This window comes from Molothrus ater, chromosome 3, assembly GCF_012460135.2.
Source record: "Molothrus ater isolate BHLD 08-10-18 breed brown headed cowbird chromosome 3, BPBGC_Mater_1.1, whole genome shotgun sequence".
NCBI lineage: Eukaryota > Metazoa > Chordata > Aves > Passeriformes > Icteridae > Molothrus > Molothrus ater.
Genome location: NC_050480.2, coordinates 37,357,699 through 37,382,664, shown reverse-complemented (window position 1 = coordinate 37,382,664; position 24,966 = coordinate 37,357,699). Strand labels below are relative to the sequence as shown.

Here is a 24,966-nt window from a genome sequence, read left to right as displayed (position 1 = left end):
CTGAAAACTGGAGAATTCAGCTGCTGTATTTATTTAATGTAGTATGCAATTTATTTTCTTAGGATTGGATAGGCTTTAGTGTCTCAACAAAGAAAAAAAAAATCATGTGTGATTAGTTTGTGCCCAGTATTTGGATCTGCTTTGAGAAAGGGTAACTTGCTTCAAAGGTTCTGGTTTTGCCTTGCTTTCCCCAAGGCAGTTGTGTGTGCTCCTGAAGAGGAGTCAGTAGATAGTGAGGAGTGAGGCCTGAACAAGTTGTCTTCATATTTATGCAGATTGCCTAAGGAAAAACTCCCAGTGATTGCTGTCACCCTGTTGTTATCTGAGAGAATGATCGTTCTGACAGAGACAATTGCTGCCCCAACATTTCTGTTAACATGAAGATTGATTCTACCTTTAGGCATTATTTTTAGGTCTCAGTGGAGCTCCTGAAGCTTTTTTGCTTCGCTTGTACATACTTGCTTCTCTTCTTTCAGGCTCAGCATTAATAAAAATATTTCAAAATGCAAGAATTAAAATTGTAGACAAAGCTTATTGCTGGGTACTGTATTCAGATCGACCTTACTCAGAGGCCAATGTGTGGATATATTTTCACCACATATAATAAGTATTCAAGATCCCCTTCAAGAAGGATCTGGTGTTGAAATGTTGTTGCCATCACTGTGTGTATATCAGAATATATTATCTATTTTTATATATAATATAAATATAGTATGTATTCTACATGTATATAATATATATTATTTGTATATATATAATATAATATGTATTTTTAATTAGGGAAAACTGTAGAATGGGATTTTTTTAGTATGTAGTTGATTGGGTTTTTTTGTGATCAAGCTTCAATTCCCCTTCCCAAGGATATACATTAGTCCTAAAATAATCAGAAGGCTGGGAATGATTTGGTATGACAGCTGAAGAAAACACTTGTAATCTCTTTTGACAACATAAGTTATTTAGTATTTTTAAAGTTAATTCAATATTTCTGAATGTAATCATATTCAGATATTCCTAGCACAAAGCAAATCCATTATTGAAGAACTGTGCTTATTATTTATTGTATTTAGCCTCCCCACACTACAGGTTTTAGGGTTTTGTAAAAGAAGTTGGATATTAGTGCCAGAGGCCAGCAGATAATGAGATGACTTATTCCTCAGCTAGAAGAGACTATAACAAAAATTAATTTTTAAGATGTCAAATGCGTAATATATGCAGATAAAATTAACAGAAATATAGTGTGTCGTTTCCCCTTTGTTATTTTTGTATTGCTATGATTTATTTCTGCAAACAATAGAAAAAAACACAGTTACTCCCTGAGTTGTGACAATATGATTGAGAGCTGGTTGAGCATCCACCTCCTTGAGTAGGCCTGTGTTGTCACTAAATGTGTGTTCCTGTAATCTACAAACCAAATGTAAGACAGTAAAATTTATTCAAGCAAGAAATACAAATTTACCTCTCTCTGATCAGGATTCCCACCAATTCATCACTTTAATGTATGCTTTGCCTCAGCATAAAAGCCTGCTTAAAGGGCTTTAACTTATTCTGATATGACACATTGAACAAAGTAACACTATTTAGGGAACAAGCCCTGTTGCAGTTATCACCACTGCTAACTTGATGAATTCTAACACTGAAAATAATTTACTGAAAATGACCTGTTGAAGTATCACCTATTCAGTGAGGAGGTAGGGGGGAGTAAATTCCCCTCATAACACAGCTGCAGAACCAAATGAAGGTCATGGGGTCACACTTCAATACTGAGCTTGTTTTCACTTGTGTTATCTCGAGCTCATGAACTTCTGACTTCTTTATTTAGTATGTTTGGTATATTGATTAGGAAAGGTTCTGTTAGTTCACAATGCTGGGAAAACACAGTAAGGCACCCTTTGTGTCTTATTTGCTGTATTAAGAATTGTCATTTAGACACAGTTTGTTATTGTCTGTTTCTCCCTGCTGGATCGTAGCCTTCTAGATTTTCAAAGTTGGTTCAGTATGAGTAAATTAATTGGTATTTCATGTCAAGCATGGGAGAATATTCCTTTTGGAGCCCAGTATGATATTGCATAGGATTCTGAGTTGGTAGAGCAGTACAACAATACATGTAATTTGCAATGCCAGGAGAAATTAGACTTTGCAATTTCTATACCTAGTTGAATACAATGTGAATGTGATTCCTATTGCCAGTCTGCATAATATTCTCATTATTGTGACACTGGGTGTGCCCAGAATGGAATACATGGAGTGTAAAGTCAGCCCAAGCCCATTGGTATCCAAAGCTCTTTTTGTTCACAGTTGTGTTATTTAACATTCTGTGTTTGGTGGAAGTGTGAATATACCCTCATGCCAGTCTGGCACGTGCAGGAAGATATTTGGTCTCTTTGGATTAACTTGGGTATGAACATTGGTTGGTTTATTTAATAACAAAGACCAGTTGCTGATCCACTAAGTTGATATATTTATCTAGATCCAAGTTCCCCTTTGGGCCTGTTCATCTGGAGCCAAGCTCAGCTGTTTTTGTAGCAGTTGTCATCAGTGACTCCCTACATCTTTCCACGAGCCTTGGGAGCACACTGCCCTTGGCCATCTCCTCTCAGTCTTCCTCCATTGTAGGGCTTCAGTGGTTGATCACAGTTCCACAAAACATTTCACAATGATAATTTAATATCTGTCCACAACTTTAGGCAAGTCTTACTAGGATCTTTGCAAGACATCCTTCTTTCTACAAGTAAGTCAAGCTATATCCTTAGTGCAGCTAGAGTTCTCAGCACACATAAACACAACACAGGTCTCTCATCTAGTGAACTACAGTGATACTTCACTAGGTTAAAACCTCTCCAGGCAAGCTGGTCTGAATTCTTACAATTACAGCAACCACTGTGGATCTGTAAGTCTAAGACAGAACAGATTAAAAAAAAGAGATGGTGATTTTTTGAGATAAATATATGCAAGGAAATAAAAATATTGTCATCATAATCGAATAAATTTGAACTCCTGGAAAGCTACTCTAATGTCCTGCTGTTGGACTACAACACACCCAGTGCAGCCTCCATGTCTGTCTCTAGAATGAATCTTGTGGCTCTTGATCCCCTGGTATTCTTGGAGGATGGTTCATGGGGTCAGGATTGTTGATACTGCATCAGTTCTACTGCTTTTAGCTCCAGTTTTAAAATAAAATGTTTTCTCACAAAATTTTTCTATCATATACTGCTTTTTAAACTGTGCGGTAAAATAGAGATTTAATGGGTATGTCAAAATGATCCAAACATTTTTCCCTTTATGTTACTTAGTGACATAGAAACATTTAGTACTGGTGATTTAGTGAACTGCATGTGGGGCTAGACTAATCTGGTCCCTCTCCATATCACCCAAAAGTTGGGAAAATTTGTCTTTTGGATTTCAGCTCTGGGGTTCCATCTTGCCCTACAGAGCTGCTGGTGTTGCTCCCAACACTGAGGGGTGGTTCAGTCCCTTAAGGTTAGGTCTAGATTTGATAAAGTCAGACTGAGTGCTGCCAAAAACAAGTGCCCAGGTCTCCTAGAGTTTCCGTCAGTGTAGAATAAGGAAGCCAGTCCACATATATGGTATGATATGCTTTGTAGCTGAATCATGGATGAGAAGTTTTTTAAATCCAGAAAACAAAGTTTTTTCAGCTCTTTTTGTAATGATTATTTTCGCTTTTAGCCTTTCTCATAATAATCACACCCTTGAAACTTTCCCATTTCTTAAGAGCATATGTATGCGTGCACAATGTGCATGTTATATGTGTGTATCTATATACAGTGCATATATATAAAGGTAGTGTTTGCATATGGGTAAATTACTCCTAAAGGAGTAATTAATTTTTGATTGTATGATTCTAATTTGGAAAAAGCCTTTTCTTCACCTTCTGATCAGTTTCTTTTATGCTTCAAATATTTTCTCTCTTAACTTCATTATTCTGTTTCTTTTGCATTGTTCTGTTTTCCTTGGGAAAGGCAGAACCTTCTAGGATTCTAGTTCTTCTTGCCTCTTGTTAGGCCACTAAGTCTTGGGAATGAAAAGCACATTAAAAAGTTGGCTTCAGAAAAGCTGGCTGCTAGGGAGGGTTAACACTCCCTTTTAAATCTGATTTAATACAATTCTTGGTTTCTCTGCTTATTGTAAATAATATCCTTATAGAAGTTGTTTATCATGGAAGGGAAACACTTTCACTTACACAGTGTTACAGTTAATTGCTGTTGCCGTTTCAGCCACATTAATCACACCAAAAAATCTTACTTGGGATGCATTGGGAGTAACAGTGTCTTTGGCAAATTTAACAAAACTGCTCCATAAAAATGACCTATGTTAATTCTCTGGACGTGTACTAGGTCTTCTGGGTTTTTTCAAGAAAGAAAATAAGGATTTCATCTCTTTGCTGATAAATATTTGCCATTTTGCAATTACCAGCATACGATATCATAAATACATAATAGTTCAAAGTCTTTTGAATATATTTTTCTTACTAATAGATCTTTCTTCTTCCATAATGAGCATAATTTTTTCTTATCTGAGAATTATTAGCTGTTCAGTTGTGATCCAGCTGTATAATTTATGTTCAATTCATTGGAGGGAAGAGAACTTAAAGAAAACCACTGGGAATTTTTTTGTAGCAGTCAATAATTTATAAGAATAAATATGTCCAAATTTTACTCCTCTTGTCTACAATGAAGATTACAAAAACATTGTCACACATTTATATCTAATACCTGATGTACACAGTTTAAACCAGCAATTTTTGTTCATAATTCGTATTCTCCTTATACTAATTCAATTTTGCTGCTAAGTTTCTCCAAATACCTTTCTAAATATCTGACCAAATTAGCTATTTCTGTAATTTTTTGACCCTTTAGCTTTCCATGGTATTTAATTTTTAATTTTAGTCACTCTTCAGAGCTCCCACATGCCATTAAAAAGGTGTGGTTTCAGTTGGATGATTGGCTTAAAATATTTAATGGCTTTTTAAAAATAAATCTTGTTCTGATTTTGGCTTGCCTAAACTGACACAATTGGGTTCATTAAATGTTCAAAGTGTCTTACTGAATGAACATGTTGGCATTATACATCACAGTAATTTTATCCCTAATCATTGTAAAAAAAATTTTAAAAGTCATATTGAGCTCAGTAGGTTATTTGCATAAAGAATTATTAATACTCTTAAATTCATATACTGATAAAGTCTGTGTATAGAGCATATGCTGTGAAAAAATTTACCTATTTACAGGTGCTGATGCCCATACCACTCTAAATAGGGTGTGAGAGAAAACTGTGATCAGAATTTGGCAGACTTCCACTGTATCTGAAGACACCATACAGTTTGTAATGCCAGTATACTGTAAAGGAACATTATGTGTTAAATCCTTTTGGTTAATTTCTAAAAGGCTCATCTGAGGTATACAATACTCAGACTCAGCATTTCTGATCTACTGGTGTCTGCTTCCACCATCTGCTTTTGCTGAACTATTTTTACCTTAACAAGTATCAGTGGCTGCCACTGAGTAGCCCTTTGATGTGCAGTCAATCACAGACAAGAATAAAATTGTATAATAGACTATAATTTCCTGTCTGATCATAAGCTCTGCTTTTTGAGCTGGGTGATTTCCTTCAAACTAATTGACAAATGCACTGGCACAGGGAGAGATGGGCTGCAGCTGCCTGTGGTTTGTCAGAAAGACAGAAGTAAAGGAAATCTTGAGAAGTACTGAGGTGTTCGTGACATTGAGATGCATCTTCTTCTGGGAATATTCATAGTTAGAATGAAGAACTTGTATTTTTTTCAGCAAAAAAGGCTCTCCATTCCTTCAGGCTTTAAAATATGTTTTGAAAAAGAGAAAATCACATGGAAAACTAACTTGCTCTTCTAGCATCTTTCCTTCCTCCAAGGGACAATGGAAACACAGCACACAGCCCAAAATAATAACCTAATACTGGTCTGCCACATTTTCTTCAGCAAGCTGAAATAATTGATCAGCACAGTCAGCCTTTAAAACCAAAGTTAAGAAGAACTCTTCTCTTTCAACAGGGTACCTCACGTGCTTCACAGAAATGATGGTGCATTTTTGTTTTCCACTCACTGTTATAAGGTGTGCCAACCAGCATTTTTGCAAGAGAATTTGTGGAACTGTGCTATTGAGATCTGTTTTGGCAGCAGTGACCCATTCACAAAGGTTGGATGTTAGGTGCAGTCTGTACTGGTGGCTTCTCACAACACTTCAGCTTTTCCAATGAAAAATACCCTATGTATAGAGAACTACATTACATTACAAACATAGATTTATTTTTCTCTTTGTTCAGAAAATTTTAAGTTCATGCTTTGCTCAGAATTCTTTGATTTTTCATTCTGAGCTCCTAGGAAATTTTTTGGGGGGAAATGTGTTAATTTTGATTTACTTAAATGAATATTTTAACTTAAAAACTGTTTTAAAACATGTAAGAAGGAACAGATTGATCTTGTCATCATCAATTCAGCTGTTATTTCACATTTTAATTCATGTGTATCTTGCTTTTGAAATAGCAAATCTTTTGAATAATTTTCTTTATTTGGCATTCTCAAAATTATAGATGCCCAGAAAATCTTTGGCTTCAGTACATGTGGCGGGGGAAACTGTTCTTCCAGGGGAATTATGACCTAACTAGATAAACAGTTTTCATATTCTGATATTTAAGACATTTTGATCTAGGATGACAATGAGCTAAAACTTCAGATTATGAAACCTCCATTATAAAATTTATGGAATTACTTTATATAGGTATCTTAGTCTTTAATTTAAAAAACCTTATTGTTTCTTAGCTTTTTTGTGAAATATACCTCAAAATTAAAAACTTGCAAGCCTTGAAATGTCTAAGGTCACATCATCTATGTACCTAGATGTAACCAAGAAAGAAATCATTGTTATCTTCCCCGAAGTTGCTGATGTGTTGGACAGCAAAGGTAAATCCAGAAAAACAGATTAGCAGGGAATTGGTAAAATGGCAAGAAACTTATTCAGTACATTTATGGCACAGCATAGCTCCACATGGTCTTCAGTATTTGCTGTGCTTTTCTATAATTTATACATGATTTTAGTCTGGTTAGAGATGGTTTAAAAAAATTTAAACAACAAAACAGAACAAAATTGCTTCCATGTGACAAGTCTCACAGTTTTCATCCCATCATATTCAATTGGTATACTGTATGCATCACCATTTTTCAGTCTCTTGAGAGACCTCCTACTGTATTTTAGCATTTCATGATTTGGGGTTTTTAACTTTTCATTTTTGTAATAGCATTTGAGTCATGTGCCCAGTAAGCCTTTTTGTGAATTGGAGCCTATATTCTTACTTGGCAAGCTCATGTCTACTTCTGCTCAGTGAATGGGATTTGGCTCTGTACTGAAATAATAGCGTTTGAATTTAGGGGTTTAAACATAAATATGTATATAAATTATTATATCAATATTATTCGATATAGATATATCTAAAAATACATTTAGTATATTTAAGGGGTGGGTGTAAATGACTGTGTTGTGTAAATTTTAAGCAGACCTAATGCATTTCTGTGTGTGTTCAGACAATACAGTGAGATTTTAGGATTCTTGTGTGACTCTGAGATGTTTGAAATGGTGTTTCTTTTTTCCTGCTAACTCACAGTTTTATAGTAGGAATGTCAGACTATTTTTGGCAGTCAGTTTGGGCCTTATGTGTTTTTCTACCAGAAGTGGCTGCTGGGTATTTTGTTGTGTCAAGGACTTAGAGGTGCTTATTATTTGGCTGTGAGATAGATAGGAAAAGTAGATGTTAAAAAAAACCAAAACAACAAAACCAAACAAGGATGGGAAGAGCTTTGAAAAGCTCAAGAGAGAAAATTGTCTTCTATATATGGTAAATCTTCAAGATTAGACACAAGAACGTCTATTTTTACAAGTTTGGCAGAAAAGCTGGGTATGCTTTCGTATGACACAATTGTAAATTTCTTTGGGTACCAATCATTTTGCAGTTCTCTTTTGATTTAAGGGGTTAACCTGCCAGCTAAGATAGTTTTACAAAAGCTAGTGTAATTACTTATGATCTTTATCTCATCTTTACATCCTTAACAGATGTAATTTTGCCTTAAGAATTGAACTTTAACCCATCAGGGTAGACTCTGAGTTGCTGCAGAAATGGTGTGGCTGAGGTAGAGACTGTAACCCCAGGGGCCCTGGGCAGAGTGTGCAGCCCCTGGGGAAGCCAGGCGGGGACAGTCAGGGCTGGTGGTGTCCCCAGTGGCCTCCCTGGTAGTGTCTCTTCAGGCTGCTCTGCCACTGCCCTGGTTTTACTGGCGAGAAAGAGGTCTTGGGAGAGGAAAACCGTGGCTAGGGTTTAAAAGGAGTAGGGCAAGGTTAGCATTTAAAGGTGAAGGGCAGGGATTGGACTGTCCCAGAACACCAAAGCTGATTTTCCTACTAGTCAAGAACTATTTATCAGTAAACTGGTAAAATGGAGATACTTAAGAAAAAAAGAGGTGGCAGAACATAGCCTTAAAATTAAGTTTTCATTAAAGAAAATCAATTTCATTTGCCTATCGTGCTTTTTAAAACCAATCAAGACATAATTGTAATGATACTGGGATCCCCTGCAACGGGATGAGAAAAAGCGAAGAAATGTGGACATTCAAAAGCTGACATTGGATCTGCAAACACCAAGGCAAGAAGCCCTGTTAGTTTTCTGTTCTCCAGAGCAGCCAGCCTCCTCCTCTCCCTTCAAGCAATGCATTTGGCTGGACAGCATGCAGCCATGTAGTGGTTGTACAGCCCACTCTCCTGGGCTGAACAGGGCTGTAACAATGTTTATTCCCTGGAGCTTTGGCTTGGTGTCGCTTTCCTAGTTCTTGTAAAAATTAAAGCGAAACAAAAGTTTCCATGTTAACAGGTGGGTATGTAGATAGTTTTTCTCTGGGAATTTTGTTTTTTGTTATGTGTGGGGCATATCTTTTTCTACATAGCCATTCTGATTATATAGATGCCATTTTAATCCACATTATAATGTGGATTTTATACATTTTTATACTTGTTTTGTTCTATACTGAGCATCTACCATACTTCACGAGGTGAGAAATCTCCTTCCTTAGTCAAGTGTGACAGCTGCCAAATTTATCATACATTTGTTTGCCTGGAACTTCAGCTGTCCAACAATGTTTCTGGTATTTAGATCATGTAGTTGCCACAAGAAAATTATATTAAATTTCATGTGGAACTAAAAATAAGTGTAACTGTTAAAATGATGGAATCTCCCTATTGAAGTTTTCACCTTGATCATTCCTTTTACAGCCTTAAAGCTATTGCACTATGTCCTACTTCAGATTTTCTGACCCTCTTATTAATTTCATTGAACTATGCTGTCTTGGCAAAAATATTGACCCATTCTTTCACAGGACAGGAGTAATTTAAAAGCTGCAAGAGTATACATTTTATTTTTAAGTGTAATACTTCCTATTAATACAGAAAGCTGTAGCATATGGCTTGAAATATGTGGAATTGAAAGACTCTTATCCATATCTAAGCACATTAAAGAACTGTATGCATCTATTTAAAATGAAACATGAATTTAGGTTGATTCTGTATCAAGGAAGTTCATGGCACCTTGGTGCTGACATAAGCAGCCAGTAAATCAGGGCGAAAATAGCTAGGAAAATAGCATTTTTAAACAGACTTATAAAGGAAATGCCAACATAATTGTAGAGTTGAGTTAGCTAGCTGTGAATTCCTCCAGTTTAAAGAGAATACTAAAACTGAGTGAATTAATCACAGGAAATAATTTACTGGACAAATTTAGCATGTCTTGGATTAAAAGGCATACTTCTTAGAACAAAATTAGGTTACTGTGAGAATTGCTGAGTTTAAACATTGCTTCACTGCAATAGAAGAAAGCAACTGCATGTGCACACATAGCTCTGGAGGAAAAAAAAGAGACTAGTGCTGAGCTCTTGTATTTTTTATTTGCCTCTGTTCTTAGTTTGGGTTACTTGCTAGCATGAAGAGTCAGGAGGAAACTGTTAACCTGCCCGCTTGTTACTCAATATTACATTTTATTGGAGTGTGTGTATGGAAATACAAACCCAGAACATCTGCAGAAGAGTGCTCTTCTTCAGAAGAGACTGTTAAACCCCTGTAAAAAAAAACCCCAACAAATCTAGCTGTAAATGTGTTATTGTCTCCAGCAGCAACTGTAAGCAGAGACCCTTCTGAAGAAAGACCACAGGGCAGGCATAGATGATTTTTCTCCCTGATGTCCTTCCAACTATTTTTAACTCAAAATGACAGGAGCTTTAAAATGTGTTTTCCTAATAATGGTGGGGGGGGGGGGGGGGTGTGGGAAATTGTGTGGTGGTATCTGTTATTTTTTACTTTCCTTGTAGTTATAAGTTCCTCTTTGCCTCAGCATATGACTGAAAGGTGTTGCTTTTCTGAGCTCAAAACCTACATATGAACTATTTATTACATACTTGTCGATATTCTTTTGTTTCTAGTATAGAGATTTCTGAGCTGCCTGAAACTGCCCATTTCTTTTCTCCCCTTGAGCCAAATTCATCCATCGTGCATCTACCACTTCTCTGGCAGAGTTTTCCAGAAGGGCTGCTGCTAGTCGTGTGGGCAAACATAGTGCTTTTGCCTCTTTTGAACATAGTTCATATAAATTGATTATGATGTGCCCTAAATCTTGTGATGGAGGTCAATCTCCTGTCCCTACTGACGCTTTCTGTGCTGCTCATGACTTTGTACAAAACTGTCATCTGGTACATATTTACAGTTTATGAATAATAATGTCTTGCTTTCCCAAAACCGTAGTTTGAATAAAGCCCACTTGTTATTTTTATTTTTAAAGTAAATAAAACCATCAGAAATCTCAATCTTATCATATGAGTTCAAGATCAAGTAATGTTTTTTTATCATATTCATTTGGTGTTAGCCAGCAGTAAAGATGTTTTCCTGAGAGTCTATTCCTTTCACCAAGGGTGAAGTTTTATAGATGTTGTTTATTTTACGTTACTACATTGCTCTGTGTGACTACATCATAAAATCATTCGTTAGGTGAAGGTAATTTACAAATGATCAGAGGCAACCAAATTACTCCACCTTAATGAGTTGCCACTTATTGCCTGTGTAGGCTCTTTTTCTGCTGCGGCTGTGAAGTTGGCTTACATTAATGTGCATTAATTTTATTTCACAAATGCAGTGATGGAGGAGACCTAATCCTTCCAGTTATCATGGCTCAGCAGTGAGTGGGAACACATTAAGTCAGGGTTAACTTCATTGCATATACCTGTCACTCTGGACATGGTGCAAAACACACACCAAGGCATTTTTCCAGGAAAATGTCATACCAGTGTGTCAATAGCTGCAATGGCAACCCACTCATCTTGAGGTAGTGTTCAAGCTGATGATTTTTAGCCATACAGACTGAAATGTGTGAGATCTTTTATTTCTGTGACACTATCTCCCTCCTTGTGTAGACACCAGAGGTTCTGTAGTTGGATTTCCTTCTCTAAAGAAGGGAATTTTTGGCAGAGTGTTCAGTGCAAGGGCATCAAGACTCAGGATCCTACTATCTCAACTTGGCTCCAAATTATTGGAATTTGGCAACTTTTTGATGAAAAGACATCTTTTTGGGAGTTTTCTTGAAGAGTGCTAAGGATATTTTTGATAATTGATGAAAGGGCTACATGAAGTGCTATGGGACTGGTTATTCCAATGACTATGAGATTTTATCAGAAACTTATGTCAAGGAAGAAGTCGGGCAAGCCATCTGGCCAGAGCTTTGTGGCAGTGACAGCCTCCAAAGTGGGACCTGATGTAGTGGAAGTAGGGTAGAAACTAAAGTGGAGGTGACTGAACCACCCTGCTCTCCAATGTTCTTGGGAACGAAAGGTGTTAGGAAGGTCTCCTTTTCCAGTGCAGAACCTAAATGCAAAGATATGTGAAGAAAAGGACCACATCACTTCCAGGCTGCTTAAGTTTCTGTGAAAAGTCAAAGTTCAAAGAATTTTGCACAAAGTTGTTTAACCATTTGATTGGACCTTCATTAGCATGTACAAACTGATTGTGTAATACAAGCCTGACACAACTCTGAGTTCTTCCTTTCCAGTCCTGACCTCAGCTTTCAGTGTCTCTTCAACCCATATTTTTCTGGTTTTTGTTTCTCTTTAGTCTTTTCCTTTGCTTCTTTCCCTTTTTTCAGTTCCCCTAGCACCAGGAAATAACAATAAAAAGTTGTGGAGTAAGATTTAGTGCCATCCCATTATCTTGTGCTCTGCTGCTAATGTCTGAGACTGCGTAAATCCTACAGTTTCATTTCTACAATTTAGGTTGTACAAATTCCAGCCAGCAGCCGATATTGACTGGGGTTGATAAAGTGTCCGCAAATGTATCTAATACTAATTGAGTCTAAAGATTAAAAGACTAGAACAATATCTTGTATGATTGAAGATGCAGAACCCCGAGGGATGCAAAAAATATATTATGTTATATATGTTTTTATTTTATTCACTGAAATAAAATAGATACTTGGAACAGCTGTCTTCATCCTGTGCCTTGAGAGGTTATACACAGTTTTGTGGTAATAGAGGGACTTCCAGAACATTCCTGCACTACTTTATCTGGAGGCAAGGATTTTATGTTGTCTCAGTTCCTACCTTCTCTTGTTTTACTTATCCTTTCTGAGAATTTTCCTGGTTTAAATCTGTACTAAGCTGGTTAGCTATACTGGATAAGTTATTAATTACAGTTTATGAGAATAATTTATTACTGAAAAGGGATAATACTTTCAAGTGTGAAGTAGTCTAGATATAGGTTTTTGAGCCAAGAAGAGTTGTGTTCTAAAGTCATATGCTGAGGCAAAGAGGATCTGATCATCACAGACAGATTTTTTCACAAGATTTTTTTTCCCCCTCTAGTCTCAGGAAAATAACATGTCAAAGGTCTTCTTGCCTGACCTCAGTAGAGAAAGGGCTTTTAAAAATAAAAAAAAAAATTCCCATACTGTACACTGTCTTTAGGTTAAACTTTTGTGACATGCTTTTTTTTTTTTTGTCCATGGGAAGAATGGGAATTAGAACTTAAGATCTTAAATTTTAAATATGTGCATTCTTTTGCCACAAATTATGCATTTATATTTTAGCTTTTCTTTTGTACTGCAAAGCAGGATTGTGTGGTTCACTACTCAAGGAAGAAAAAGAATTAGTTATTTTATGTCAAAACTAAAAGGGAAATTTGTGTTGTGCATGCAGCAATGTAAAGCTGTCTACAACTTGCTTTCATTCTTGCCACAGTTCCTTCTGTTGCTTTGCTTCTCTGTATCAAGACAGTGCCTTCACAGTTTGTTCACAGGCAAGGCCTAATCCTCTCCAATATTTTACATTTGTCTTCTCTGTTAACAAATGAAAAACCTGTTGGATTAATAACAATGGGGATTACAGCTTTGGAACTTATGATATGAATTGCCAAGGAAGACAGGCTGCTGAATCCCAGGACTCTGGAATGTGCCCTTGTGACGTTCCAGCAGGGCTCCCTGCCCCCAAGGTTTCTTCCAACCTTCACTGAAATTCTGCAACTCCCGTACACACCTGCCCCATGTACTTGTGTCTGAGTAACTCTGTTTATTTCTTTTGGATTTCTGCCAGCAGTTTAGGCCTCAGGTAAATTCTCTTATCTTCTGTTAAGTCAATATTTATTTAAATTCCAGTGGACAAACTTTATATTCTAAGTCTTTTCAACACATGTATTGTTTAGAAGAGGTCTGTAGTGACTGCACAACTTCACCTGCAATCTCTTGAATAATGTATGTTGTTAAGAATATCAACTTGGTATTGATTATTTGTTTATTAAGGTGAAATGTCAAAAAGAAAATTGGTTTATTTTTCCTAAAAAGACAGCTTGAAATATTATATTAATGAAATTCTGGATTTATTCCACAGACTGAAGGTTTGTATTCATTCTTTTTATGCTCTGTGCAAGTGAGCAAAGATGTCTTCTGTTCTTTTGCATTAAAAAGAGTTGTTGGATAGCAGACTATATAATAGAATAGAAGTGCTTAAGGGCAAAATATTTGTGGCTTAGATTTTTCCAACAAGCAAATTTGGCATTTTAGCCTTTTTTTCCATGTTAGCTCTTCAGATTTCTGTGCTGTAAAGTACAAAATGATGCACTCACACTTATTTCCCATGTTTGCTTGTGGTAGGAATTGTCAGACTAAATTGCTGATACCTCATCAGAAGGAGGAGTTACCTGCTGTAACTAAATAAAAATAAGTTTATTTGAGAGAAGGATTTGCAATTCATGATGTCAAACTTGACTTACACTTCCAGTAAGTGTGTTTGGTTTATACTGCCTTTAAAAATAAATACATAAATACCACTGTGCAATTATTTTAAATGGTGCTGTTTTTATAATTCTTTCATCAAGCACTTTTCTTTTACCACCACGTTTGAATTGTAGTCACTGTATCTGCCGACTTTTTTTTTCATTTCCAAAACCAATAGCATTGGCTTTTGCAAGACTCAAGAGAAAGAGGATTATGTATTTGTTAGGAAGAGCTCTTTAGAGATATACATATTTTCGTTTTATGTGTGTATGTGAGCATATCTATATAAAGATCTTAAAATATATAGACATATATATAGTCACAGTGTAGCATATTAAGAAAGTGTAATCCCCATTGATTTCACTGTATATTTCACTATTGGCATGGGTAATTTTATTTACAGTTGAGCACTGTGTATTCCTGGAAAGATGGGAAATTTTCAATTGCCATTGGTTATAACGACTTTTTGTCATATACGCATCCTCCTTTGGTGTCTAAGCCATAATCAAAATAAAATTCAAATTCCACTGATTTTCTGAACAGTCTGAATATACAACATGCACAGTTATCTCCAGAACACTCTTTAATAGAAATCAAACCCCATAACGAGAGGTACTGCAGGAAGCTGCATAACACATTGCAGGGCACTTGCCTAACACTGTGTTTTGAAATCTTATCCTGAATTTTAGTACATTAAGAGGGTACTTTCAAGTGCAAGACTTAAAATGTTGAATATAATTGTATTGGAATATGGCCTTATCCCTTAAAGCCAGATCTGAATTGAAGATGTGAAATTGCAAATACTTACAACATTGGTGGCTGAGAAAAACAATGGTAGCAATCTCAGCTATATTCAAATGTTGTTAAAGGATCTGATACCTTTGGAGCTGTCTGGTAGACTGTACATTGGAAAAATAAAATAAAAAATTAATACTCCATTTTTTAGTTTTAAAAAAAGTTATTTCTTTAAACTCTATAAGTACTTTTGAGCTTATGCTTCTGTCAGTCAACAAAAATGCAAAGGAGTAACATCTTCAGCTAAAGCATGGTCGTGGGAATAGGAAATAAATCTTTAAAAAGACTGGTTGTTGCAATCAATACCCAGGTAGTTTAGGTGGCAGGTATAATTGACATAAATGATTTTTTTGTTTTATATTGAGCTTTGCTAATTCCTTTGCTTCCGGCCTGTGAAGGTATTGGTTGAAGCAGTTCACTGGGAGCATATCTACTGTACATACAACCTCCGTGACTGATATGGATGTAATAGGGCTTTTTTCTTATTTCATAGGTCTTGCAGTCATTCCCCTGACCAAAGGCTCAACAAGCACATTCAGGCTTCTTATGAAAAACAGCTCTGCCAGCTGAATGGCAGGAAGCTTATAAGTTTGTTTGCTAGGCTTCTCTGGGTGTATAAACCAGTTGCTGCAGCTCTAAAAATGATATGACTGGTGCAGTAGTGATTTTCTGCACTGAAGGTGGATGCTGACAGGAGTTATGTACTGCAGATATTTTAGTGAACTCTGAAAAGACTGTGCTGTAATACAACACTCCAGATAGAGAATTCTATGGTTCTGATTTCTTCTAGCGTGTGATTTCCTCTCCATCATAATCTTCTGTAGAATTATATTTGTGGGAAACCAGTCTGTATGACTGCACTTTACCTTGTAACAAGGAATTGTTTTCCTCTGTTTAATTTAATATATTTTGGCTCCAGAGCATACCTCAGTTTTCTGCATTTATTTATGTGTTGGGGAAGTGCACTAGGGGCACAGAAAATGCATGTGCCCTGTGCCTGTGAAGGTTAGGACTGAACTTAAAATCTGTTGTGCCAGGCAGCAACTACTTGGACAGCTGCCTAGCTGGGTTTCTTTTGATTCTAAATGCTCTATGTCATTTCTAATACTGCCAAGGGGAAGCACATGGGTTTTATGTATTGGTCACTAACTATTCCGTGAGGGGGTTAAAATTACCACGCTGGAGTATTAATAGCTTTTCTCTGAAAATAGTAAATGCTTCCTGTAATTGAAGAGTAAGCCTCTTGCTGTCATTCTAGTATAAACATGTCATGAGAAATCCTCGCTTAAAAACATCTTATGCTCTTGTTCAGTGTTTGTCAGGTTCAACTCCAGCCATGGCTTCCCCGTGGAGGTTGGTTCAGATTCCAGCATCCTCCAGCTGAAGGAGGCAGTTGCCCAGCGACAGGGAGTTCCAGCTGACCAGCTGCGGGTGATTTTTGCAGGGAGGGAGCTCAGCAATGACTTGACACTGCAGGTAAGAATTCCTTGGTAGCTTCTCGCCTGGGCTGCTGCCAGCTACTCTGCCTCTGCCTCTAATGCTGCCAATCTGATGTTCATGCCTGAGATCTAATAAAATAAATAGTGCCTGGGGATTCCTTGAACTTTACTCCACACTGCTTCATTAATTCTGACCTTCTTAATTATGCATTAAAACAGCAAGCAGGAAGGGTAGGGAAAGAGAGAGAATACGAGACAGAGAGCACGAGAGAGAGCTGTGCCTGGTGAATAAATGTTTACTGACTACAGAAGCAAGCCATGCACAATTTCTGTATCTGTTCAATTTCTATCTTACTTATTCCATTTGAATCTTAATGAAGAAAGATGTGAATAAATGGCTCTAAATCAGGCTGCACAGTCATCACATTTTATAGGATTTGTAACCCAATTGTGACCCCTGGAGGATAGCTACGTGGCCGCTACTGTGCTGTGTGCTGCTGTGCCTGCACAGGTGTGTGATGCTGGAGGGGTGGTTCCAGATCAGAAAGCCCACAAAAGTGTTCTCCAAACCACTGAACTCATAAATGTGTGAAGCTAAAAGAGGAGCAGGGAGCACAGAAGAGCAGCTATAAGTAGGTATCTGAATTCCAGCTTCTGAAGGTTAGCGAACCATTCTCTTCAAAAAGGCTTCTTACTGTTCATCTGTAGTGAGCAGTAAGAAGCACCAAAAGATAGGTTCAAGTTGCTCTTTGCTACTGCTACCAGTGCAGCTGCAGTTGCTTTATAAATAATTTTGTTTACCCTGTGTGTGCATTTGGCAGCTCATACTCCAGTAGCCAGGGTTTAGCATAATATTACCTATTTAAGACAATTGGCAAACTTGGGGAAACCTAACTGCCCTTTCAGCATAGTGTAAATACTGATTTAATCAAATTGCCATCCTTCTGCAGTGGTATCAAAGAGCTGCAGTTACAACCTGCAGTAGTGCAGGTGATTGCATGAAAGATCCCTCAAATGCAGAACTATACAGATTAATTTGTATTCATATTTCAGACATATTGTTGTACTCAGAATGGCTGCTAAGTCTGAGTACAGAAAGTCACTATGGTATTGATGACCTATCACTGTTTCTTCTTGGGTATGGTATTTGTTGCTTTGCAAAGGGCTTTAGGGAATTCCAGCACACAAAGGAAGGTGTAGAAATGTGAATTGCTGCCAGTCTCCAGTGCATCAGCTGTGAATAGTGTTGATGCATACCTGCAGTGTGCTCCACCTACATGTGAAAACACATATATAAAAGTGTAAGAATGAAAAAAGTCATGTGAATTGTAGAAGCTGTCAGTTGCCAGTTGCTAGATTGGAGTTGCTGTGTCAGAAGCTTCTGAACCACTTTGCTTTTCCTGGCAAGCTGCAGGTGTTGGTATTACTACCATTTTGTGACAGCATGAAACACAGATTTTCAGCCCAGTTTGACACTTGCAACCAAGTTTGTTGTTGGCTACAGCATACAGTCTGTTGCCAGGGTAAATTAAAAATGGCGTTCCAGATATATAGACCTCCTGATCATGTAATTTCCTTTTTTTGTCATAATTATCATGTCCAGTCAAGACTTCCTATTATTTAGTAAACTTGATCTAGATTCATTGCTTAGACTCTTGGTTTCTAAATCAGATAGGAAATTCAAAAACTGTTTCAGATGGTACAATTTATACTTCTGTCTTTAGGTGTCTTAAATATTGCACTGAATAATATCATCAGCATGTATCAACTTCACTTTTATTCTAGATATTTTAATGCATTCTACTTTGCTGCTGTGTTTCCTTTTTTTTTCCCTTTAATTGTGTATATTTATTTATCTTGGAAACTTGTCAACACAAGAAGAAGAATTGAATATTTGAGGTGTTTGGGTTCCTGTGGTAAGCTGTCTGGGTTTTTTTCAGAAGCTAATAAAAACTTGCGTGCTAGTGAAATACTAACTGCTGGCATTTATGTTGCATCTCTAGTTTCAAAATTAACATCAAATATGAGCAAAATAAATAACTCTGGTTTTCTAGATCTGTGGATTTGGATGCAAAATAAAAAAAATTCCACTCAGGTGATGCTTTACATTGTTTCATTTTACAATAGCATAGAGTTTTTGGTAAAATAAATTTGTCCTTCTGTTTTTTCTAATACTTTTGAACTTATTTGCCCCAGGTATTGTGGAAGAATCTAGAGGTCAGGAAAAAGAACTGATGGTATTACAGAAAATGAGATTATAGAAGACATGAGAAACCTGCAGTAATTGCAGGAGTATGGGACAGGGATATAGGAAATACTCCAGGACAGCAAACTTTACTGGTTTCACATCTCACAGAACAACTAGATTTGGCTTGACAGCTACCTTAGAATCTCAGGCAGCTGATACACAACATAACTGAGAATGTGAAAACTGTGTTTGTTTTCCTGTTTGGAGAGAAGAAAAATCATTCCTGGTAGCTGAGACTTGTAAAAAATAAATGAAGCTGAAATATACAAATGTTAAAGAGAAATTGTTATTAGAAAGAAAGTGCCAAGTCGAGATCTTAAATAAGTAATTGAATATCAACAACAAGAGTAAAAATTTGTAGGAGGGATAAAAGTGAAATATGTGTGGAGGCATTTAATTTGATACCACAGATATGTGTTTTTTTTCTTGAAAAAAGAAAAGATTAGACACTGATTCCACTGTACACAGGGGAGATCAGTATCTGAACTAGTGACTAAGGGACAAGTAGTGAAATTAGAGCCATGGTAAGCAAAGATTGGTAATGACTAGATGAAGAATGAGATCTGTAAATTTCCATCTCATAAGAAGGAATTAGGGCAATAAGCTGATTCCTAAAAGCCTAGCAAACAGTGTCGCTTAAGTGTGCTAAACATTCCAAAGAATGATGAAGAGCTCCCTGCTGATGACAGTTCACTTTGGAATGAGTAGAAGTAATTAATTAATATAGATCAAAAAATAGGAATTCTTTCAAAAGATTGTCATGGGTATGGGAGAATAGTGGAAAGATCTTCCTATAGCAATCCTAGGATGGAAAGAAGAACAGAACCATAACCGGGTCACCAACAGAATAAACAGGAGGTAACTGCATGTCAGGGACCTTTGAAGTGTTCTAAAAGGAGGCGACTGCTTATACTATTGTCATTTCCTCAGAGAATGGCAAAATTAGTTAACAAAGCTTCTGGTAGTAAAGTCTGTACTATGTATTGATAAACAATTCTGCTCAGTGCAAGCAATTTTTAAGTTACTACTGATAATAGCAGTAGTATTATATTAGTACAGACTTCCTCTTTCTTGGAGAACTCAGAGTCCCCTTGTGTGATGGAGTTCTTTGCTAACACTTTGCAGGAGAGATTCCCTTCCTTGCAGACCTGATAGTGTAAATGAATAAAGCAGACAAATGATGTGATGGGAATCAGTAGCTTAGCTTGTCCTCAGTCAGGAGCAAAACAGGGATAGAATTAAGTCTTGTTTCCCAATTCTGTACCTTTTTTTTTTTTTTTGACAGTGTTTCCTCTATAAGGTAAAGCTAGAAAATACTGTTTTTTGGAACAGAAAAAGACTAAGCCTATGTTAAGTAGCAGGACTTGTTAGCTTTGTGCTAACAACTGTGCTCCCCTGAGACAGCTTCTGAGTCAGTGTTAGCTTGCATTTGACTGCAGCATAGGCTTGAGACTTGGAGCATAATCTCACATTAATTCGGCTTTGACTGCATCCATCCATATAGGTGCTTGCCTAAAATAATTTAAACAACAATTCAAAAAACAACAAAGCACAACTAGAAGTTGTTTTTAAATACTGTGAGGTCATAAACATAACTGAAAATGAGTAAAAAGGAATGGCATAACTGCAGTAGCAACATAGATGCACATCTTTGCAGAGGAGGGAAAAGAGAAGTGATGGGGAGAAATGGTGCTGTCTTTTAGCAGGAACAGGTACTCGAACAATGGAATATTGCATTTCATTGAAGAAGGACTTTGTGTACATAAATGTATGGCAACCTTCTTGCTCTCTAAGCACAGCCCAGTACAACAGAGCTTCCAGCAGTTCTTATATTGGCTTGTTTCATTTTAATGAGGGTTCAAAGAAGAAACCACGTGACACAGTGCGAAATGTGTCCCTAACCAGGAAAAAAACCCCACGTGTAATTATAAAGTACTGAATGCTAAGATTAGATTGGGTCTTTTGACATAGTTACTGTCTTGTGCTACAGTTTTATATCTAGGATACCAAATCCCTCACAGACACAACTTCGATACTCAGCAGTTTTTTGGGTTACAGAGTACTGTTGAGCCAACATTTGTATACCTAAATGCTGTTTGTAGAGAATTGCCCATAGACAAACTGACTAAATCAATCATCATATGTGAAATTCAAAGAGAAAGAATCATTTTATGTGTGTGCATGTGTAAATCAGTATTTTTGGTCAATATTTGATTGATCTGTGGGTCTTCTTTTTCTTGTAAAGCTGGAAGAATGTGTGTTGTAGTTCTTCAAAACAGGAAAAGCAAGCTGTGTTATAGTTAGGTATATTATGGTAACAAGGAAATCTAGAGATGCTATGTCTGTGCTGCCAGGTAATGCAGCTTTGGCAAAAAGAGAGGGTGGCAGTACTGTTCATTCGCGGTTCTTTTGACGGCTGCAGACTCACTGCGACAACAGAGATGTGTTGAAAAAATGTTTCCAAGACTTGTGTTAGGCCTGATGGTGTTACACACTCACAATGCATGTGGAAAGTACCACAGAGCCATATTAACTAGCTCAGGTCTCCAGATTGTCCATGTTGCTACTTTCCAAAGTATTTTCTGTATTTCAACGTTCCTAGGAATGTTGAAGAGCTCCCTGCTGATTATCTTTTGAATGAGAAGCAGTAATATAGACCCAAAAATAGGAATTCTTTCAGAAGGTTGTTGTGGGTATGGAATAGTGGAAAGATCTTCCTGTAAAATTGTGTAAAATTAAAAAAAGGATACATTGCTCATTAATTGTTGTGCCAGATCAAGACCAAATTGCATTTATAGATGAGACCTTCAATCCCAGAAATGTATTTCCATTCTGCTTTTAAATGCACTTCTATTCTTTTTATGCTAAGTTTTTCCTGAATATAGAAGACTATGAAAAATATTTAACTATATCTAAAGGAGGGGTCAATTCTCTCAAAGTAGTTTGAAAATTTCAAAAAGTGAATGAGCCATTTGTGTTGAGGGCTACAGATTCTAATATGGCCTTGAAATTTTCTGGGTCCTTCTGGATTCTTCTGACATTTCTTAATGTGTTTTTGTTGGCCTGCTGATGACCTGATTAACTGGGACAGGGTGTTCATTGCAAACTTTCTTCAGTGTGCACACAGTAGAAATGTGGTCTTAATTTCTAAATGAAATTAGGTTTTGGTACCTAGATGAATTCAGTGTTGTCTGCTGAGTCTGGTTCAAGGGTGCCTGGAATAGGGGGCTGGTGCCAGTGTTCTTATAGGAGTCTTACTGACTCATAATATTTCTGTATGACCTATGCTGCTCTTTTAGAATAATTTCCAAATTTCTAAATATGAGTTTATTTTGTTTTCCCCTTTGCTGACAGTTTAAGTAAGTTGTGACTCTATTGAACTAATTTTTATTCCATGGATGTTTCTTATTACTTTATGTGCAAACATGTTCAAACAACAGATTAATTTTACTTAAAATTCATTTCCCTTAGGCTGTTGAAATTCACTGTATTAAGTGAATTTTGTAAAATATATTTTTAAAAGAGCAGTTGCTTTTTGTGGGTCTGAAATACTGCTTGCAAGAAATACATTATGCTGATAAGAAACTCCTCTGGCAAAACACTCTAGTTCTTTTCAGGACATATATAACATTTTAGAACAAAATTATCTTGAAAATTGCCCCAATATTTGATGTACCTCTTGTTTTCCTACAAACTTGCATTAGGCAGACATTTGTTAAGTCTTTCCCTTTGTCATGAGTATAACTCAATTCATATGTTTACAATGCTGTCCATTTTATCATTTGGATCCATATTTATGTTGCAGGAGAGAAAATGTGTAAGCAAAAACTTTAAAAAGCAATAGTTGTTAGAGTGGTGGCAGTGAGTAATAACTTTTATGAGTCTCTAAATCATGACAGTAAAAGAAAGGTCAGCCCACATCTTTCATTCATCACCTTTCTAAATTACTTTGGTGAAAAAATGTTTAGCATTCAGAACATCGTTACCAAAAAGCTGTAGTTCAATAAGCAGAAGGTGAAGGATGGTAGGGATATTTTCTGCCTTCTTCCTTCCTTTCCCTCAAAGGGAAAACATGGTATTCATTGTTCTACTAGACTACATTTATCAGGAAATATTGATAGAGACTATGTACTTTATAATTCAGAACTGCAATAGAACAATAATTTGCGAATATTTGTGTTGTCTGAAAAAAGAAGCAAAAATTAGGATTTTATTAATGCTTTACATAGTGAAATTACTGGATAAACAAATGTGAAATTGTGGCAGAGTATCTGTGAATTCTTTTTTAACATTGAAAATGCTGTCTCAGGAAAAGAAAATTGTAAAGGAAGAATGGAAGGCATTGGAAATTTTGTTTAAATAGCAGGTAGCATACCAAATATACTTCCTCAATGGAAAGGTGGGATGTAGTTCCTTGCCATTATTTCTTTGCTTTTGTTTTCATTTTACTTATCTAAATCTTTACAGCTTTAATTCTCTGAAATGTCATCTGCAATACATTTGTATTTGTAATTATCAAGGTCACTCAGCTATTTAATAAACCATTCTGGGTTTCCCTATTTTCTTCTTATTTTTCAAGCTTTTTCACTAATCATAGTTGTAAATGTTGGAGGGAAACTTGAATGATTCATATCTGGTTATAGTTTTTATCACAGATGAACCTCCGCACTCTGGGGGATGCAGAATTATTCCTGTGAGGCATGGCTTTTATGGGTGATGGGATAAAAAATAAAATAAAATTAAAAAAAAAAAAACAAAACAAAACATAAAACCCAGAGTTGCATTATGACAGCAAAGGCCCAATGAAAGTAAATAAAATTGATCATCCTAAGGAAAATAACACCAATACGGGCTCAACGAGAAAGAAGACAATTTTAGGAGTTATTGAAGCTAAAGTACGTATGTAATTCCTTATGTATCCTTGAAGCAACACTCAATGCATTTACAATTCCTAGAAGCTTTCTTATGCACTCTAAAAGCCTGTTGAAGAAATGAAAGCAAAGTGTTTAAAAAAAAAAAATCTGTAATGACGAATACAGTAGAGCAATGCAATTTTGCCTCCTCATTTAGACTAAATAAAGAAGCAAAAGTACCTGTTCCTCAAATGAATAACTTTCCTCATATACAGGCCCCAGTTGTTATTTCATTTTTTGCAGGTAAAACATTGGCTCCTTTGATTTAGTCAAAATTATACCACTGATTTTCCATGAGCCAGTATTCTCCCTCTCATTTTCCATCTCATTTATTCTCTCACCCTTTTTCTCTTACAAACACACAAAATCCTTACTGTTGGGGAAGCTTCTCAGCTAGTGTGAAATGGTATACCTTCCATTCACACATGGGTGTGATGTCCATTCCTGTGGAGTCCAGTTTTCAGTGCTGTTCCTGAAGGAATTGATCAGTGTTTTCTTTACCTGTATTGCTTTTCTTATTGTTAGTTTCCCACAATTCAAGCCACTTTTCTTGCTTCCGTTTCTGCTTTTCCCAATCAGTTCCAGGACTTTAAAACCCTGTTCCCACCCAATATTTGTTGCCCATTAAACCAGCCCATTAAACCAGCTTAGGGAAACTTTTCCTGTCTTACTCAGCCTAAGAAATAATGGCGAGGGAATGTCCAAACCAAAGTTGCCTTCTCGATCTACTCTGTCTGCCAGTGAGTGGAAATTTCCTTTTACCCGTGGTTTCTGTCTTTTATTGGGTGATATGCTTCTATATCTGGTGATCTCCTTGTATGATACCAAGGTATCTGTGTGCTAATGTATAAAAGGTCATCACCTTATTTTAGGTAATTTTGAAAAGGTGCGTAAATGTTAGCAGATTTTGAGTGATGAGGTTGCACTTCTCCTGAAGAGATGTAAAAAAATAACAACCCAATCTTCTAGTTTTATGGTAGAATTAATACCAAAAAAAGAGATACCAGTAATGAAACATCTTTAAACTGCAAAAACATTTCTAATACAGTTTTTCCCTATTAACTATTTGACATAAAACAGTAGGATGGAGCATATAAAAGTTTTATTGTCATATATTTGGTATGTGTGATATACCAGAGCTCTGACTTCATGATTTGTTTCTTATGCAGCTCATCCCAAATTATCCTATAAAGTATTTTTACTGTGCTACCTTGCCATCTTTAACATAGCAATCTAT

General features: G+C 36.4%; 1 protein-coding gene across 1 annotated transcript in view; it reads left to right on the top strand.

The window, feature by feature from the left end:
- Positions 1–24,966, top strand: part of PRKN (parkin RBR E3 ubiquitin protein ligase) — a 673,569-nt gene that overhangs the window by 104,231 nt on the left and 544,372 nt on the right. Inside the window, exon 2 of the mRNA XM_036380347.1 lies at positions 16,442–16,605. Coding sequence (XP_036236240.1) covers positions 16,442–16,605 — 164 coding nt within the window. The remainder of the gene's footprint in view (positions 1–16,441; positions 16,606–24,966) is intronic.